The sequence below is a fragment of the Python bivittatus genome, unplaced genomic scaffold (genome assembly GCF_059951505.1).
Source record: "Python bivittatus isolate LINGU-HERP-01145 unplaced genomic scaffold, Pbiv_v1 ctg000820_np1212, whole genome shotgun sequence".
NCBI classification, from domain to species: Eukaryota; Metazoa; Chordata; class Lepidosauria; order Squamata; family Pythonidae; genus Python; species Python bivittatus.
Window position 1 is genome coordinate 228687 of NW_028277107.1, and position 20538 is coordinate 249224.

Sequence of the window (20538 nt, forward strand, 5' to 3'; positions counted from 1 at the left end):
CTTTTCAGTGAAAGTCTGGAGACGGTGCAGGGAGAGAGGAGAACTGGAGCCTCTGAGGAAACAGGAGATGGATTGGATCCTGTCTCTGGACAACTACTTCATTTACAACACCATCTGGGCTGTGGCCTGAGCCTTACATGCAGCCTATTTATCCAGATCCAAGAGGACAAGGAACAAAGGGGGCAAGAACACTGAAGCCCCACAGATGAAGGCCTGGCAGGTATCTCTCCTGCAGTTGGGTATACATTTTACAATTCTAAGAACTGAACAGCTATTCTGCATGTGAGCCTAAAAAATACATTTTATTCCAACTTTCCATCTCTCTCCCTTTTGCATATCTTTCACTCATTTCCCCACTTTGACAACATATTCTCCTTTTAAATTTCTTTTCAAATAGAATATCTTCATCTTTTCACTGTCAGAATGTCCCTGCTTGACTTTCTTTCAGTAGAAGCTAGGAGGGACAGAAATGTGGAGCGCTTGGTGTCAGCCCCTCGAGGGAGGACAGGCAGGAAACCGACCCCACAGAGGTTCCAGGAACACTCCTTGATTGGAAATGGGTAAAAGAACAGTATCCTGAAAGCCAGTCAAAGTTTCTCTGTCCCATTTCACAGTATTTGTCATCGTTTTACATATTGAAATGGTTAAATTAGTAGATATTAAATTAAATTTGTTATAGATTCTCTCCAAATAAACTTGGGAAATGGATCTGAAACCTTCATTTTGGGTGTTTAGAGAGAAATCTTCAGTCTACACATAGCACAAATGAAGTGGTTTTGCCATAGAACATTGTAAGTCCTGTCTAAAGATACTTATATTCTCTTCCATTCCAGCTTCATTCCTTCTTTCAAACTCCTCAGTTTTACAATAATTCCATAGAAGGGGTATATTTGGATGAGAACGGAGAGCTGGTAGCGGATCTGGACATTGTAAGCTGGATGTATTCTATCAATAAATCCATTAGTAGAGTGAAATTTGGGAGTCTACAAAGAGAACGATCCCTGGATTTCAAATTTATGACCCATCACAAAGCTACTGCAGAAATGGAAGAGCTGAACCAGGTGGGGAAAGTCATTATTTCATTCTCTCTGAAGCTCTTGCAAACATGATTGCCCTCCTCGGGCAGGGAATAGCTGTGAAGGCCATCTAGGTTCACCTAGAGAGGCAAGATTTTCTTTCGTTAGATCTCAAGATATCCAAAAAAACACATATCCTTAATTATATAGCTAAAGTTGAATAGAGATGTTCTTCCCTCTCCCCACTCCAGATATTTGTTTTAATTGTTTTTTACTGTTGCTCTGAGATGCCCAGAGATATGGACCATGAGATTGGAGGCCATATATCTCATAAGTAAATAAAATGTGTATTAATCCTCTGCAAAGGGATGTAGATTTGAGCCATGACTTAACGACTAAACAACAACAACTTAAGCGAAAAGAATCCATCTGACCTTCCCTTGTGTAATTCAGTATTGAAATTTAGATTCTAAAGTAAAAATTGTAGTGTGCAGAAAATTAGAAGAGGAGATAAAAAGGGAAGCAACATTCAGTGAAATGAGTTTGATGACCTCCAAGTTTTTTATGTTTCAAAGCTGAGCCTTGAACCTGAAATTACTAACCCTTCCTTTTTGCCCCCTTCCTGGACATAAATGTGTGATTCATTTTCTGGATATTTTCCTCTCTGTGTTCAGCCCCTGCCTCCTTCCAGGTGTGTGGAAAGCTGTCCTCCTGGATTCAGGAAGGTGGCTCAGGAAGGGAAGCCCATCTGCTGCTATGACTGTCTTCCTTGCGCTGAAGGAACCATCTCCACCATGGAAGGTGGGTGATAAAGAAAGGGGGAAAGGGGAAAGGGGCCGACTTTGGGGAGGAATATTCACAACAGCATTTTTGGTAGGCATTTCTAAGCTTGGCTTTAAAAAAAATCATTTCCTTATAATAAGTATAGCATTACATTTCATAGTGAATTAAAAAAATGATCTTGAGGGCTAATTGAGATAAAACTTTAAAAGATTCTGGATGAATGAGGGTTGAGCATTATGAGGGAGATGGCATCTCTTGCTCTTCATCTTGCACACAAATCTTTCATGTTTCTGTTTGCTATTTACCTCTTTTCTCTGAGCAGTCATAATTTCCAGCGTACCAGGACAGAAAGACATTGATAGGGTCTTGGAAGAGGATCAGCTCTTCTTGTAACTGTTCAAGTCTTGGTGGAACCATTTCATTGGGCAGCCAGAATTCATAGTTTTGGTTTTCCTGAGAAGTGAAGAATTGGGGACCTGACTTGGATGCTTCCAGAGCCCAGTGACTTCTCTCTGTGCCTCCTCCGTTCTCTGCTCCTCCTTCCTATGTTCATGTGATGGGTTCTTTTTTTCAAACCCATGTCCAATTAGATTGATCCAGACTCAAAAGAAACACAAAAGTACTGGACCCTGGAGCAGGTGGTTTCTCTATAACTTCCCATAAGGGATGGGGGGACTTTTTATTGTGTAAAACAAAAGGTATTTATGAAAGTAAAACTTACAAATACCTAATAAATAAATACATTATGAGGCCATGAGGGTGTAACTATGAGGTAATGGGGCAGGACTACAAAGACAGTGTAGAGAAGAAAAGAAGAAAAAGTCCGTATTCCATGAACATGGGTTCCTTTCTCAAGAGTTCCTTCTTTGCTTTCCCAGAATTCTGCTCACTTCCCGGGATCTTTTCTCAGCTTATCATCACTTGTCAGCCCTTCAAGGTAGTCCAGAAAAACACCAATGCCATGAGTAACATCCTTCTGCAGGCTGAGATGTCTCTTATTTGACCGTTGCCTGGGCTGTAGCTCTTCCTCCTTGATCATGTCAATGTCTCCATGGGTGGATTCTCTGAGAATGATTTTCTAAAGTCACTGCATAACCTGACACCGTATAGCTGAGCCAGTATCTTGTTTGCCCTAGAAGATGCCTTGGAATGGGGGGCTTTTAGCCTGCCCCTAAAATTCTCTTTCACTGCTCATTTCAGGCACCCAGATTGAAGCATCTTCAGCAGATGCAGCCCAACTTCGCTTGAACAGAGGAGGGGAGCCCCCATCTCTTGGAGTCCTCCTCCTTACTACATACCAATTTCCTCCAAACTCAATCATTCACTAAATCCCAAATCTGGGGATTTCTCAGTTTCAAATTCCAGAATTCCACATTTCTAATCTTTGGGTTAGATGCCTTTATCTTGGCCCCTGAAATTGAAGCAACCCCAAGAGACGGCAGCCCAGCCTCCATGTGATCAGTGGCAGAGAGCTGCCCTCGATCAGGACCTCCTCCTTACTACAGGCTTCCTCCCTCTATACACAGTGGTTCACACCATCTCCAACCCCACTCAAACTGTGCATTTCATTCATATGTGTGTTTAATGGGAGTTCTTCTTGCTCTTTTCAGATGCAGAAAAATGCAGAAGGTGTCCAGATGATCAGCATCCAAGCATCCATCGAGATGACTGTATCCCCAAGATTAAAACCTTCCTATCCTATCAAGAAAAGTTGGGGATCATCCTGGCTTCCATTGCCTCATTCTTGTCCTTCACCACAGGCTTTGTCTTGGGAATCTTCATTAGATTTCTAGAAACCCCCATAGTCAAAGCCAACAATCGGGACCTCTCCTTCATCCTCCTTGTCTCCCTCATGCTTGCCTTCTTGACCTCCTTCCTCTTCATTGGTCGCCCAACTAAACCAACCTGCCTTCTCCGACAAACAGCCTTCAGCATCATCTTCTCTGCTGCCATTTCTTCTGTCTTTGCCAAAACAATCACAGTTGTGCTAGCCTTCTTGGCTACAAAACCAGGAAATAAAGTGCAGAGGTGGTTGGGGAAGAGCTTGGCCAACTCCATCATCCTTTCTTGCTCTGGTGTCCAAATTATCATCTGTGTCACTTGGCTGGGAGTTTCTCCCCCATTCCCTGACTCTGACCTGCATTCCCAGACTGGGGTCTGTGGCCACCTTCTATATTGCCCTCGGCTACATGGGTTTCCTGGCTCTTATCTGCTTCTTGGTGGCTTTCCTGGCCAGGAACCTCCCTGGGGCCTTCAGTGAAGCCAAGCTGATCACTTTCAGCATGCTGGTCTTCTGCAGCGTCTGGGTCTCCTTTGTGCCCACCTACCTGAGCACCAAGGGCAAGTACTGTACATGGTAGCCGTGCAGGTCTTCTCCATCTTGGTCTCCAGTGCTGGCCTGCTGGCCTGCATCTACTTCCCCAAATGCTGTATTATTCTGCTAAGGCCAGACCTGAACACAAAAGAACACTTGATGTCAAATAACACAGTAAAGTGGGTTTAGGATGAAGTATTTTCCAACCTTGTCAGTTAATAATTCCAACAAACAGTTTTTGACCTCATAATTTTCCTAAAAGACATCCCAGCAAGTCCTGTGTTTTGATGTCACAAGAGAAATGGACAATCACTTTTTAATAAATATGATTTCCCACTTTCTCTTTGCTCTTTTCTATAAACTCAAGAACATAATTTTCTATAAATTGTGCAGAGGGAAATAAATGCTTTGTGTGAGTGAAGGAAGATTTTCCAGGGGTACATTGAATAATGTTTGATGTCAAAATAAAATATTAAAGTGAATTTTGGTAGTAAGTTCCCCAAAACATGAGTTACTAATTCCAACAAACAGTGTTGAAAACTTTAACGTTCATTAAAAGAAAATAAACAACACCAAGTCCCTTTTTTCTTCAAATATCATTTGTTCTTGAGTGTACAAAATAAGTTTCTCTGTGTATGTGTATTTCTGAATGACCCTAAATCATTGTGTTGGGAGTTTCCAAGTGGACACATAATTTGTGGATAATAAATGCCATTTTTACAAGAGAAATAAAGAAGTAAAGGTGGTTAATTCAGTTTCACAAGCAAAGCAAAGAAAGAAGAGAGTAACGGTTGAATTGCACTTGCAGAACTGAAGCCAAAGTGCTGATGGAGCTCATGCTAAGCAAAATTCCTCCTTCTGAGGATTTTGCCAGACTTTATGGGAAGCGTAAAGATTAGGATGATCAACAGGAAATTATTTCGCTGGTTCCTGCATTTGTATGTCTCCCAAATGGGATCCAGACCTAGCTACAGACTCAAAAGCAAATTCCCCTAGAAAAAAAGCCCAACTAAATCCATATTAATATGCCATTCTTGATGACCCTGATAAAAATCTCTCTTGATCCTGGGTTTTCTAAAAGTATTTTATTGGAAAGCTTTGGGGCCAAATTCTCCAGCCTCCCTCACTGGTCCATCAAAGTTTGAAGCCACATCTGTCAGTTCTCCCTTTGGGCACCTGCCTGTTGACTTGTTCCTGGTTCAGAGAGGTGTCAGTTCTCTTCCTTGCAATTATCCAAATCATAGTGATTTATTGGCTGACCTTTTGTGAAGTCCCTAGAGATGTTTCTGCAAACTTTCAGAAGATTTACACAAACGTGTCAGAAAATGTTTTGATCTCTATATCAAACTCCAAGACACAGTTGGGTGGGGTCTTTGTCAGAAATTCTGGGTGGATAAATGGCTCTGGAGACCGAGAGAGAATCTGAGGGTGGATTTAAGGCAAGCAGGGGCTGTGTTCATGTCCCTTGGGTGGACTTAGTCTGGATCCAAAGCTTCAGTCTTGGAAGAGGTTTGCGCTTCTTCCACCTCTTCTTCTCATTCCTCGTTAAAAAGCAGGTGCCACAGAGAAGGCTCAGTCAGGAACACAAGTCATGTTGCTGATGATTTTACTTGTGCTGCTTCTGTGGCCCCAGGGAGCCTGTGGGATGCTCAAGGCCAAATGCCTCCTGACTCTGGAGCAGGGTGAAGTGGACCCGCAGAATCACTACAAGCCAGGAGATTATTTCATTACTGGCATAGTCTCTGCAATGAAGGTTAGGTTTCAGTCATTAAGCTTTGATAGAAGTCCTTCAAAAGAATTCACCATGTAAGTCAATCTTCCTGCACCACATTAGAGCATTTCCAGTGAATTTTTACAGTTCAGCCCTGCAAAAACACAAGGTTCTCTCCCCATGATCTGCTTCTCTTGCTAACTTACATTCTGATTCTGTCTTGGGGTCCCTTTTACATACTACAGGTGACGAAGCTCATTTTGAGCTGTCAAATATAAGAACCCAATGAAGATATTTGCCCTCACCCACTTTCCTTTGCATCCTATGAGCAGTGCTAGACTGTGGAGACACAGGCACCAAATGATCTCTCCCTTTGACCTCATCCTTGGGCTGAGTTGAACTCTGGGGGATGCCCTGGTCCAAGCACAGAGGGAAAGTAGATGTTCTCTCTGCATCGGAGATGAGATGACTCCACTATTGTTTTTCCACACCAAAATTTACTGCTGGGATGAAAGAGTCCCAGTTAAGAACATTTGCATTCGTAGAGTTTGCAAATGTCTCTGATTCTCATTCACAAGTTCATCCCAGGGACCGAAAAATCTTTTTAAAAATGAAAATATTATATCTATCATATTGGTTGGTTCCTTTATTTGCTTATTTATTTATAGGATTCATAGGCTGTGTGACTCTGGGTGGCTCACAATTTAAAGTAATAAACTAGAATACAGGAAAAGAATCGTAAACAGCCCCAGAAACAACAACAAACCAATGAAGGTCCATCCAAGAGGGCTTCAACCTTCACTGCCCCAGAGCCGGGGAGAAGAACCTGGTCTTTAACAGCTTCTGAATATCATCTCGGTGGGAGCGTTTTACAGTCAGTCTAAACTGAGTCTAAACTCAACTCCAAAAATGTTTATAATATCAAGAATATACAAGAGCTATCATTAAATAGTTTCTTTTAGCCATTCAGTATCTTAAAATGTAATACAATTTGAAAGAATCCTAATGCTGCACTGAAATATGGAAGCTATCTGGGTATATCACCTCCTACCCCCCCCACCCCTTATTGAGGGAGTCCATCAAATACGGGATAAGATGCTTGAAAACCAACGTATGAAACTGAAATGGTGTTTGTGTAACCAGCTGGGAGGGTGCCTTTGAAGTACTGCATGATCCAAAATTGTCTGGTTTTTAAATTCTTTTTCTATGGTAATATTTTGGAATGTTGGAAACTGTTTGGGAGAAGAAGCGATTGTGTTGATTAAAAGTATGATCATGGAAGAAAAGTTAAATGTTATTTTCATCTCTGTGTTCATACCTGCAGGAAAGCATCCAAACTTTATTGGAAATTTCTGCCCTTCCTTTTCACCACGGAGGCCATCAACCAGAATGGTCATCTCTTACCCAACATCACCCTAGGTTATAAAATCTATGAGAATTTCTTCAAGCTAGAAATGACTTCAGAAGCTTTGCTGGACCTGCTTTCAGACGGGGAGGCCAACGTCCCCAACTACAGCTGTGGAAGACAGAGAAACACAGTGGCTGTCCTGGAAGGGGCTGAGACGGACATTTCCATCCAGATTTCGACCATGTTGGGCACCTACAAAATCCCTCAGGTGTAAATTAATAGATTATAGAAAAAAATGGACGTGAAGTTGTAAACCTAGACTAAGAGTTTAATGTATGTTTTACTTATATCTGCTGTAAAAGAAATTGGAAATCATTCTTTTTTGTGTTTCTATTTCTTTCTTTTTCTGCACTTCTGCTTTTCTTCTTTCTCTTTCTTCTTTCTTTTCTTCTATTCTTTTTCTTGATTATCAGTTACTGCTAGTTTTCATCTGTTTTTAAAATTTAATAAAGCTATTATTTAAAAAATCCCTCAGGTGTGTCTTTCTTGGGGAGACAGTTTTCAGTCATGCAGCTTTGAATCAGAGAACCTCTGTTTAACAGAGCAGAGTTTTATTATGGAAATTATTAAGCAGAGTTTTATTATGGAAATGATAGGCATTACATTCTGCTTGTTAAATTTTAAATATCACCATCTTCCATTCCTTTCAGATCAGTTACAGTTTTGTTTCCCAGATTCTAAGGGATAAAAATCAGTTTCCTTTCTTCTACCCGATGCTCCCTGCTAAAGGATTCCAGTATTCAGGGATGGTCAAGCTGCTCCTCCATTTCAGGTGGACCTTGGTGGGTCTCCTTGCCCCAGACACTGACCAGGGGCAGAAATTCATGACATCACTGACTTCCCTGCTGATCAGGAATGGCATTTGTACAGCTATGCATCAAAGCTTTACACTAAATGAGGGTCAGATGGATGTAATATTTAAAGAATATTTCAAGTGGAGAGAAGTCAATGTCATTGTTTACGGTGCAGAGACTAATTCATTCCAAATAGGACTAAAGGTTGTACATACGCTACTTCAAGATTTTCAGGAAGATGCTGTAGAAAAAATCTGGATCACTGCAGCTCACTGGGATCTCAGTCTTGAGTTTATGTTCAGTACCTTTTCCTTTAAATACGTTGGGGGCATTTTTTCCTTTCTGATACAGAAAAGGAAATGGGCAAACTATGATGCTTTTCCCCTCTTTTACGAATCCATGCATGACTTTGTAAAGAAAACCTTTATGTGTTCATCCACTAAGGATGCCTTTTCGGTGAAAGTCTGGAGACGGTGCAGACAGAGAGAAGAACTGGAGCCTCCGGCCCAAGAGGAGACTGATTGGATCCAGGCTCTGGACGGCTTTCTCATTCACAACATGATCTGGGCCGTGGGACGTGCCTTACATTCAGCGTCTGTATCCAGACCCAAGAGATCAGTGAGGAACAGGGGCATGACGGTGGAAGCTCCGAGGCTGGAGGCTTGGCAGGTATTTCTTTTCCATTAGACCCGTTTCCCCTGCAGGTGGGAATCAGTTTTGTCAGTGGGTGCCTTGGTTACTTAGTCTGAAAAATTAAATGATTGAAAAAGAACAAGATGGCAGCAGGGAGTGGATGCCCAGCGCGAGGCTCCCAGCCATGATCAGCATGGAGGTTAGGAAGTATGGAGGTATGGAGTTTGAATGTGAGGTGAATGTAGAGAACCCCCAGCATTACTGCATCTGATGCTGGCTGTCATGGTGGGGAGGAGAGTTGCGGTGGCGGCGGCTGGGCTGAGGACAACAAGGAGAGGACATGAGCAATGGGCATGAGTGTGGCAGCGGGCAGCACTTGGACCCAAGGGGACGATGGTGGCTGTGATGGCTGCGGTGGCCGCGGGAGAGTGCTGGTGGTGGCTGCTGAGGCCGCATCATCTAGGCCAGTTTGGACACTGGCAAAAGTCAGTCCAGCTAGGCCAGGAATGGCTGAGGAGCCAAGGCCCATGCCCAACTCTGTGGGTTTTGGAGGCAGCGCTGGTGGTGGTGGCAGGGTGGTGGCGATGAGAGCACCAGGGGCAAGGCTGAGGTGGATCCGACTATGATGGTGGAGCTGGAGGCCAGAGCCAAAGGCCCACAGAGCCCAAAGCCCATAGAGACCCTTGGGGGGGTCTGGGTTTTAGCCCTGTAATGTGGCAAGTGGGCTACCCCTTATGACCAGAGAAGAGTCCGGGGGGAACTGGAGTGGTTGTGGGGTCAGTAGGTGAGTCGGTCTGTGGATGCTTGATGAGTGTGCTACCCTGTTCCTGGGTGTGAGGCGGGAAGAGGGTAGGAGTGGATGTGGCCCTCTTCTCACCAACTAGTAAGAGAGGCCAGTTGAGAGAGGGGGCATGGTAGTGAAGGGGGAGCTGGGGAGACTAAGCCCCTGTTGGCACTGAGAGCAGATAGCTGCACTGCCAAAGGGGCCCATTTCCCCTCGCTCCCATATTCCCCCTTGGTCTGAATGGTTTATGATATAGTGGGCCTCTTAGGTCTGAGACCAGGAGGGTGGGTGGAGGGTCACCTTTGGTGATTCAGGGCGGGTATTCATGTGCTGGGTGGCATGGGACATTATGATGGGAGCCAGAGGGCAGGCTGTTTCAGGGGAAGACGGACCCAGTGTGTTACACCAGTGGTGTGTTCTGGCCCTCTGGGCTCAAGCCCTGACCCTCATCAGCGGACCTACAGAGGCCGGGCTTTCAGCTGCTGCTGATGAATGCCAGGTCAGTCAATAATAAGCCCCCCCCCCTTATTCATGACCTTATTGGGGAGGAGCAGGCCGACCTGGCCTGCGTTAGAGACCTGGCTGACACCAGAAGGGGGTGTTCCCCTTTCAGAAATGTGTCCTGCCAGGTCTAGGGTTTGGCACCAGCTGAGACCCCAGGGCAGGGGAGGGGGTGTGGCAGTGGTCATCCAGGAATCTCTGGTGGCCTTCAGGGGCTCTGCTCCACATGTTGCTGGATGTGAGACCCTGTTCCTGAGGATGGGCGCATGGGATCAGTCGGGAGTTTTGCTTCTGTACCAATGTCCCTGCTGCGTAGCAACCTCCCTGCCTCGAAAAGCAGGTGGCAGTCATGGCTAGGAGGGCCTTGGCACAACTTTGTGTTGTGTGTCAGTTATGTCTCTTCCTCATGCCCTGGTCACCTCCTGATCGGATTACTGCAATGTGCTCTCCATAGGGCTACCCCTGAGGAGTATCTGGAAGCTACAGCTGGTGCAAAATGCAGCAGCGTGGACAGTTCTGAATGCCCCCAGGGAGTCCATATAACACCTCTGCTACGCGAGCGGCATTGGTTGCCAGTTTGCTTCTGGGTCCAATACATCGTGTTGGTTATTACCTTTAAAGCCCTACATGGCACAGGACCAGGTTATCTGAGGAGCTGTCTCACCCCCGTTATATCAGCCCAGCCCACTCGGTCCGGCAGAAGGGGCATGTTGCAGATCTCACCAGTCAAGGAATTTTGACTGGTGGGGTCTAGGAAGAGGGCCTCCTGTTTTTCTTTCTCTGTGCTATTGCTTTTGTTTGGGCCTTTATTATCTTGTTTTTCAGAGTTTTCTAAGCATCCTGGGCCATTTTTCCCTCTAGGATTTCCATCCGTGGGATCCTTCCTATTCTTTCTCTTACCTCTGCTACGCGAGCTGCATTGGTTGCCAGTTTGCTTCCAGGTCCAATACATGGTGTTGGTTATTACCTTTAAAGCCCTACATGGCACAGGACCAGGTTATCTGAGGAGCCGTCTCACCTGTCAGCTGTCTTAAAATCCAGAACACTACTCTGACTTTGTTCAGTTACCCTTGCCTGCATTATGGTGAATCCTAGAATGACATGGGCACTCTCTCCCAAAGTTCCTACAACTTTCACTCGCTCAGCCACTTCATCCCTATTAATAAGTATCAAGTCCAGAATAGCTGACTCTCTATTTCCCTCCTTCACCTTTTGGATGATAAAATTGTCAGCTAGGCAGATCTGGAACCTGCTCGATCTCCCACTTGCTGCAGAATTTGCTTTCCAGTTGATGTCAGGGTAGTTAAAGTTCCCCATTACTACAGTGATGTGTTTTGTGGAGTTCTTGGAGTTCTCTGAGCTTGGTTGCTTTCTTGCAAACATTTCATTACCTGGCTAGGTAACTTCTTCAGGGCTAGAATGGGATGGGGTTTGCTCTATGTTTATATACAGTGGCATATCCCCCCCCCCCCCGTAGTTCCTTGATTAGAGTATTGTTTACTGCTTGATTGTATGTCTAGTGATAATCTTGGTGTTAATCTCTGGTTATCTGGGTGATGATTGCTGGCGAGGAACTGTTCTGGTCTTTTGTCTCCTTTTTATTGTCTCTTCTGAATAGGGTGTAGATGTTGTTTATCTTTATGTGCCTGTTGATGGCTGCCTTGTCTGTATACCAAGCTTCCAGGAATTCCCTGGTGTTTTTGGATTTAGCTTGGTCTAAGATGCTGACAGTTTCCCAGTTAAAACTATGGTTAAGTCTGTCCATGTGTTGTGAGATTAAGGAGATTTCATCATGTCTTCTGACTGCTAGTTGGTGTCCATGGATGTGCTCTGCTAGCCTTCTGCCTGTCTGTCCTACATAGTGGCTGTTACAGTCCTTACACTGTATGTTGTAGATGACTCCTGCTTTCTCTTCTTGGGCTACTGGGTCTTTTGGTTTGCTTAAGATGTTTTGGAGGACTTTAGTTGGTTTGTGTGCTACGGAGAGGCCATGCGGTTGTAATAGTCTGTTGGTTGTTTCTGAGACGTTTCTGATGTATGGCAGTGTGATCCTTTTCATGGCTTGTGTTGGTTGTGTTGTAGTAGGTTGAGTGGACAAGCACTTTTTGATAAAGTTGCGTGGATATCCATTTTGTTGGAAGATGTTGTATAGGTGGTCTGTTTCCTTTTCCTGCTGTTCTGGGTTGCTGCAGTGCGTTTGTGCTCATTTGAATAATGTTCTTACACAGCTCCTCTTGTGGGAGGTTGGGTTGTTACTTTGGTAATGGAGTACTTGATTAGTATGGGTTGTCTTCTGATTGACTTGGGTTTCTAATTTGCTGTTGCTTCCTCTGTTGATGAGGATATCCAGGAAGGGCAACATATTGTTGTTTTCTTCCTCTCTGGCGAATTTTATTCCTTTGAATATGTTTCCTGGACACTTCAACTAACTGATTTACAAAAAGTTCATCTATTTCCTCTGCTTGGTTGGGTGGCCTGTAGTACACACCTAAAGCAATGTCATTTTTCTCCCGCTTAATATTCACCCAAATACTTTCAAGAAGACTTTCATCCTTGCTATCATGTAATTCTGTACAAGGGTAGCAATTCTTTACATACAATGCAACTCCTCCCCCTCTCTTGTTGGGTCTGTTTCTTCTGAACAAATTATATCCTTCTAGTAGTATATTCCAATCATGGGTTCCATCCCACCAGGTTTTGGTAACACCAACAATACCATACCTGCCCTCAAATACTAGGACTTCAAGTTCTCCTTGTTTGTTCCCCTTACTTTGAGCATTATGTACAGGCATCTGAGCCCCTTATGGCTGACTTTGTGTTTGCAGCATCTCCTGTTTTATACCTGAGTGCCCCTTCCTTCTCATCACTTCCTTCTTCATTGTCAAAGACGTTGTCTTGGGGCTTATGCTTTGGGTTTGGCCCTAGAAATTGGCCTTCTTCCCCCTCCAGATTTAGTTTAAAGCCCTTCGGATCAGCCAAGCAAAATGCCTTCCAAACACATTCTTCCCAGTCCTCATGAGGTGGAGCCCATCTCTTGCCAGAAGCCCATCTTGCAGGTAGTGCAGACCATGGCCCAGAAATCCAAAGTTTTCTTGATGGCACCATCCCTTGAGCCAGTGGTTTACATCTGAAATCCTCCATTCCCTCATTGGATGTTAACTGTCACGTTCAGCCCAAGAATCACACGAGACAGTCCAGAAATCAGCTCAGCTTCTTTATTAGCTTGCACCTAATAGACAGAATCTCGCCAGACGAACTCTAATCCCCCAACGACAGCAACTATAACCATTATGCCCTTAGGGAGGGGCCAGTCTCTTTCTCTTGACTTTCACACAGTCCAGCTGGGGGCTGAGGATATGCTTTCCTTGGAATATCTCTCCCCTCTCCCTGTAACCTTGAAGCTCCATTCCAGAATCCTCCCTGCTCATGCCTTCCATCACTTTGATCATCCATTGGAAGTATGGATGAAAAAACTACCTGTGCTCCCAACTCTTTTGCCTTCCAGCCTAGCTCCTCATAGTCCCTTGATATTGTTTTCAGGGTCTTTTTTGTTGTATCGTTTGTCTCTACACAAAAGAAGAGAAAGGGATAATAATCAGTGGGCTTGATTAGTTGAGTGAGTCTCTCTGCCACGTCTTTGATCTTTGCACCTGAGAGACAACATACTTCCCTTGATAGCTTGTCTGGTCTGCAGATTGTGGATTTGGTTCCTCTGAGAAGTGAGTCACCAATCACCACCGTATGCCCTTTCCTCTTTGGGACATCCAGCGGACTCCGCTTCTCTGTGACAGTCTGAGCTCCTTCTCTTCCTGTTACTGGGACACTTGATGAAGACCCTTCTCTAGAGGTCTGCACATCTTCCAGGGGGAGGGTATGAAATTGATTGTTAAGCTCCAGTGGCAGGGAGAGTCTTCTTGTTTTCTTTGTCCTCCGAGCAACATGCTGCCATGCCTCCTCCTCTAGGACTGTGGTCAGTTTGTAGACAGACTTCTGCCTTTTCCAGGAAATCCCCATTTTCATGGATGAGTCTCAGAATGGCTAGACATCCCTCTAGACCCTCCAGTTTCTCCTCCAGCAATCTGATCACTTTGCATTTGGTTCAGGTATAATTGGAGTCCTCCTCAGGCAGGAATACAAACATAGCACATGCCTTGCAAGTCGCCACAGTGCTAGCCTCTTTCTCCATGACTTTATTACTCTTGAGGGTTCTGCAGATCCAAGTGCATTTTCCAAATAGATTTTCCCTTGTAGACTTCCTGGTTTAGATTCTTAGTTGTAAAAGTCACGCATGGGCCGCTGGCTTGATCCGTCTTGCTTCTCTGTAGCTCGCAGTGAGCTTCTCTTCACTCTGCTAGAATCCATCGATGGCATGCTAATGTCAGTTGCACAGGAGGAAGGCAGTTTGACGAAGTGATTGTAGGAAAGGACACGAAGAGAATAAACAAGACTTGGGCCCCATGAAATACAGCCAAAATTTTGAAGGCTTCCTATTAAAAAAAAGAGGGAGAGAAATGTACAAAAGCAGCATTCATGCAACACTATGCACACAACACATACCTGTCATGCTCCTTCTAATGCATAAGGGTGTTGGTGTGAACATAGAAGAGACCTCTTCTCCTCCATCAGCAATTCTGACCTGTTGACCTGACCACAGGGCTAAGGTTGGGCTAACCAGGAGCCAAATTGGGGTTACACTTTAAACTGTGAGAGAGTATCAGCTAATACTCTCCAGTAACAGAAAGGAATGACTGTTAGCAAGAGGAGAGATGTTGTCAACCAATATCTTTGGATCATCAGTGGTACTTCCCATGCTAAATCACTGGTCTTCGCTGCTGAAGACCAGAAGAACAACACAGGAAGGGAGGAAATGTGAAACTACCCACCTCAATTGGGCAACTAATGATACTACAAAAGAGAAAAACCACACAACATTCCTCAAGCTAAAGGAAAATCTGAATAGCTGAAATTTCCTTTTTTAGGTTTTTTTTTTTTTTAGGTTAATAAAACATCAGTGAAAAGAGAATTGATTGTTTGCCTTCAGAGCAGTTGTATGTTAGCATTGCTGTCACAAAGTGGTGGGAACAGGAACATGACCAGATGTTGAAACTCCTGTCCTTTACAATCATTGTTTTGATCTACATATTTAACCATGAAGTTAGCAGCTGTTCTTATTCCTATGTGTATTGATACTCTCCTAACCAAGCTGAAAACTTAAACTAGAGCCTGGTTTTTGAACAGAGAGAGAGAAATGTTCAGATCCCTCCCAACACAGACCAAAGCATCTTAAAAAAAAAAAAAAAAATCTTTTGATGTCCCTTCTAAACTCTTTTTTTCCTTTCCTTTCCAGCTCCACTCCTTCCTTCAAAACTTTCAGTTTCACAATAATTCCATGGGTGGGGTATACCTGGATGAGAAAGGAGATCTGACAGCTGACCTGGACATTGTGAACTGGGTAGTTTCCCCCAACAAATCGGTCAAGAGAGTGAAATCTGGGAGTCTAGAAAAACAGGCATCTCAGGATTTTAAATTTACCATCGACCAGGAGAGTATCACCCAGGTGGAAATGCTGACCAAGGTAGGAATAATATTGATTTCACTCCACTAAGGCTGGCAACAACAGGATTGTGCTTCTTTGGGGGAGGATGTGCCTTTGAGTTTTCATTTCAACTCATCAGGTTCTCAAGAGTCTAAATTTCTTCTTTATCGGCTATTCAGGAGCCCTTGAAAAATAGAGTCTTCAATTTTCATGTAAACTATTCACTGAGCCTATGGAAAGGGAGGTAGACTGAGCCAGTCATGCAAATAATGTGGTTTACCCAGCAAAGCAAAGAATCCACCCAACATTTTCCTGATAAATTTAAATTTATCTAAATTTATCTAAATTTAGAATGAAAGTCTAAAACTTGTAGGGTGTATAAAACATCAGAAGGGAAGAGAAACAGAAGGAATATGCGGTTCAATCTGTTTGGACATCACATTTCTTATTGGCTTCTAACTAGTCAACACTAAACCTTGAATTGGAGATCACCAACCCTTTCCTCGGTCGCCATTTTTCTGAAAATAAGTTTATTTTCTGAATGTTCTTCCTCTCTCTGCTCAGCCCCTGCCTCCTTCCAGGTGTGTGGAACGCTGTTGTCCTGGATTCCGGAAGGTGGCTTGGGAAGGGCAGCCCGTCTGCTGCTACGACTGTCTTCCTTGTGCAGAAGGAACCATCTCCACCATGGAAGGTGGGTGACATGGGAGGAAAGGGGCAGACTTGTGGGGAAGACCATAGACCTAGACATTTTTCATGAAAGGGTGTTTTGATTAGCATTTTTAAGTTTGGCTTAAAAAAATATTAATATGTATAATTTATTTCATTGTGAGTGATAAAAAATAATCTTGGAGGTTAAATCAGGAGCAGGCTATTAAAAGAAAGGGGATCAATGAGGACTTGGCATTAGAAGGGAGATGGCATTTCTTGATCTTGATCTTCTTTACTAGTGAACCTCTACCATTTTTTCTTGGCATTTCTGGAGAAATGGAGAACTTTCCTTTCCTTTCCTTTCCTTTCCTTTCCTTTCCTTTCCTTTCCTTTCCTTTCCTTTCCTTTCCTTTCCTTTCCTTTCCTTTCCTTTCCTTTCCTTTCCTTTCCTTTCCTTTCCTTCCCTTCCCTTCCCTTCCCTTCCCTTCCCTTCCCTTCCCTTCCCTTCCCTTTCCTTTCCTTTCCTTTCCTTTCCTTTCCTTTCCTTTCCTTTCCTTTCCTTTCCTTCCTCCCCTCCCCTCCCCTCCCCTCCCCTCCCCTCCCCTCCCTCCCTCCCTCCCTCCCTCCCTCCCTCCCTTCCTTCCTTCCTTCCTTCCTTCCTTCCTTCCTTCCTTCCTTCCTTCCTTCCTTCCTTCCTTCCTTCCTTCCTTTCCTGATAAGGGACTTTCTCTTTTTTTAAGTGGTGAAGCTGACAAGAGTTTCCCCTTCTAGCTGGAGTTACAGAAAGAACTGTAAAACTGAGGCTGGGTTTTCTCATCAGCCATCAAGAGAGATGCCCAAGGAGACGGAAGCCATTGGTGCTTGCTTTCCTGCATGGATGGGAGGATGAAGAAACAGGGGAATCCACCAGCCAGAGAACTGCTGTCCAGACAGAAGACCTGGCTATCTCCTTTGTGAAAGGGAAGGGAGAATAGACATTTGCAAAGGAGAATTTAATAAACAGCTTCCTCAACAGCCAGTTTACACATGAAGACCAGCAGCTGAGTTTGTTGGAGAAATACTTTCCTTCTTAAAAGAATCAGAGCTGGAAGGGGGCACTGAGTCCAACCTTCTACCCCTTCCTGTGCTTGAATTAGTCCAGTATAGGAGGTCCCAATGACCATCTCTCCAGGGGTCATTGGTGGAGGGCTATGGAGTGCTTTGTATTTCATCTCTAAAAGGTAGTTGACAGAATATGGGATTCAAACGATGCAACCACTAAAAGCAGACACAGCTCCTCCTGGAAAAGTGTGGCAGAGATTCTCATTTGCCTTCGGCACTTGTCCTTCTGCATTATGCTACTTAAAATTCCTAACCATTGCCACATAATATCTTTCTCCACACACATTCATCCACACCGTCACCAGTTTCACTCCAACGATGCATCTTATGGAAGAGCATGCAACAGGTAGAAGGTAGACATTACTTTGTAGACATTAATCTTGCTGTTTTCAGATGCTGAAAAATGCACCAGATGTCCAGCAGATCAGCATCCGAACATCAACCGAGATGACTGTATACCTAAGATTGAAACTTTCCTATCCTATCAAGAAAATTTGGGGATGATCCTATCTTCCCTCACCTTGTTCCTGTGTTTGGTAACAGGTTTAATCTTGGGAATCTTTATTAAATTCCAAGAAACTCCCATAGTCAAAGCCAACAATCGGGACCTCTCCTACATCCTCCTCATCTCCCTCCTGCTTTCCTTCTTGACCTCATTCCTCTTCATTGGCCGGCCAAGGAGAGCCACCTGCCTTCTCCAACAACCAGCATTCAGCAACATCTTCTCAGTTGCTATTTCTACTGTCTTGGCCAAAACAGTCACGGTGGTGTTAGCCTTCTTGGCCACAAAACCAGGGAATAAAGTGCAGAGATGGCTGGGGAAGAGCCTGGCCAATTCCATCATCCTTTCTTGCTCTGGTGTCCAAGTTGTCCTCTGCAGCATCTGGTTGGGAATTTCTCCCCCATTCCCTGAGTCTGACATGTTCTCACAATCTGGGGAAATCATCCTGCAATGTAATGAAGGCTCTGTTGCCATATTGTGCCTTGCCCTTGGCTACATGGGCTTCCTGTCTGTCATCTGCTTCACGGTAGCTTTCCTGGCCAGGAATCTACCTGGGGGCTTCAATGAAGCCAAGCTGATCGCCTTCAGCATGCTGGTCTTCTGCAGCGTCTGGGTGTCCTTTGTACCCACCTACCTGAGCACCAAGGGGAAGTATATGGTGGCCGTGCAGGTCTTCTCCATCTTGGCCTCCAGTGCTAGCCTGTTGGGCTTCATTTTCATTCCCAAATGTTACATTATTTTCCTAAGACCAGATCTGAATACAAAAGAACATTTGTTGTCAAAATAAAATTGAAAGTAACTTTTGGTACGTCTTATCCCAAAATGCCAATTAATTATTCCAAAAATATTATTTCCTACTTTAATGTTCCTAAAACAGCATACACACACAACCCTGTTTTTATTTTATTATTTTGCATCACAGTAGAAATAAACCACCACTTTTTAATAAACCCATTTCCCCTTTTTTCTTTGTATTTAATCATGCAGAAAACTGTGCTAGGTGTGGGCGTGCTTTGGGTGAGTATAGTATTTTGCCAAGGGTACATTTGAAGCAGAGACCCAAAAAGAATTACATGGAAGAGTAAATTGATTTACAGTGTTGCAGACTGTTTATAGAGTTATGCAAAGTAGACTGTATATTTCTCTGTCCACTTACTGGTATATCTTATATAGTCACCCTCTGGGGGAGAGTAAATAAATAAATATTATTATTATTTGTTTGTTTTTCTCTTTCTTTCTTTCTTTCTTTCTTTCTTTCTTTCTTTCTTTCTTTCTTTCTTTCTTTCTTTCTTTCTTTCTTTCTTTCTTTCTTTCTTTCTTTCTTTCTTTCTAATATTTGAATGCCCACCCAGCTTAAACACAACTTTGTCTATTTTTTACATTATTACTTTACATTTTCCTCATATTCTAATGACTTCAAGACATCTCGACCCCTCCTAAGGCCTACAGTTAACTCAGATTTCCAGTGCATCCCTCCTACTGACATGCCAATCCATGATCCTCAAAGGTGTTAACCTGACCCATCCATGTACTGACAAGGGAGGAATATTGCATGCTGCCACCAAGGTCCTCTGAGAGCACCCAGAGTGTTCCTATAGACCCAAAAGCAAGGGGAGACATTCTCAACAATTTGCTCCTCAGTGTGGAGTCTCTGGTGCTAGTTAGTAGAATCAGAGCTTTTGTGTTTCTGGTCTCCCACTTAAGAAACCAATTGAAGGAGGGACTTTCCACCCTAAGAGTATGTTACACCAGAGACCAGGACATCCTTCCACTGAACCATAAACCAATTTACTGTCAGATATGGTACCAGAGGCCAACAGTCAATGCTAGTAGAGGGGTGGGGTTACGCCTCACTCTTTACTCTTTATTGAAATATGCAAATCAACCCTTCCTTTCCATTGGTGCAAGACTGAGTGGGTGTGGCTGTTTGCCCACCCCCTGCCCCCCGGGTCAGGGACGCTTCCACCATTGGTCTTGGATGGGGATGGACTTCCCCCTTCAAGACTTGGGTGGAACTTGGGGGTCCTTCTGGACTCACAGCTACTGCTCGAAAACCAGGGGGCAGCTGTAGCCAGGAGAGCCTTTGCACCAGAACATTTGTGTGCCAGTGGGGCACTTTTTTGTTTCTGCCTGCCTGGTACCTTCAGGCAGTGTGGGTGTGAGTACACTCCAGGCCCTTCTATTCAACACTGCCATCTATTGGGACCCATGGCCATCTTTCATGGTCCCACCCCAGAATTATGGATGGTGGCCCTTAAGCCTGGCTTTGGTCCCAGGCCTGGGGTTAATGGATTTTTGGGGCACTCTTGTTGTTTTTTTATTACCTTTTGGATTGTGTTAGTTTGGCTGTCTGTGTGGTTTTCTGTTTTTAGTTGCTTTCAATCCTTTTGAGTTTTGTGCACCGCTCAGAGTCAGTTGTTGGGGTGGGGCTCTTGCATTGTGTCTCGTTGGCTGTTTTTAGTCAGAGATCTTTTGTTTATTTTTGAATGGTTTTATCTTGTACTGGATTTTGAAAGCTGCTCAGAGTCTGTTGGAGTGGGCAGCTACAATAAATTCAGTGAAATGAGCAAATAAACAAATATGCAAGAGCGCAGCTCCGCCAGAAGCTCAACTTGCACCCATCCAGAGGCGACTGTCATCCATTCAGGCTCACGGTCAACAGGGGCACCAGGATGTGAACATGCCCACCCCTCCTGGGCAGGGCTCACAGCATTCCCACAGACCCAAGAAGAAGTGGAGACAATCTTGCCAATTAGGTTCCTCAGCGTGTAGTCTCTGGTGTGTGCGCAGAAGAAAAGTTCCAGCTC

At 44.2% G+C, this 20538-nt stretch overlaps 1 protein-coding gene across 1 annotated transcript; it reads left to right on the plus strand.

The window, feature by feature from the left end:
* Positions 1 to 9006: 9006 nt before the first annotated feature.
* On the plus strand, positions 9007 to 18518 carry LOC148214017 (vomeronasal type-2 receptor 26-like). The gene is made up of 4 exons (XM_088128859.1): positions 9007 to 9144; positions 15292 to 15519; positions 16045 to 16171; positions 17623 to 18518. The coding sequence occupies exons 1-4, from the start codon at positions 9007 to 9009 to the stop codon at positions 18516 to 18518; spliced, it is 1389 nt and encodes a 462-aa protein (XP_087984985.1).
* Positions 18519 to 20538: the final 2020 nt, after the last annotated feature.

Coding starts and splice junctions, on each gene's coding strand:
- LOC148214017 (XM_088128859.1), top strand. CDS start 9,007: ATGGGCATGAGTGTGGCAGCGGGCAGCACTTGGACCCAAGGGGACGAT. Junction 15,520..16,044: donor AGGTGGAAATGCTGACCAAG/GTAGGAATAATA, acceptor CTCTCTGCTCAG/CCCCTGCCTCCTTCCAGGTG. Junction 16,172..17,622: donor AACCATCTCCACCATGGAAG/GTGGGTGACATG, acceptor TGCTGTTTTCAG/ATGCTGAAAAATGCACCAGA.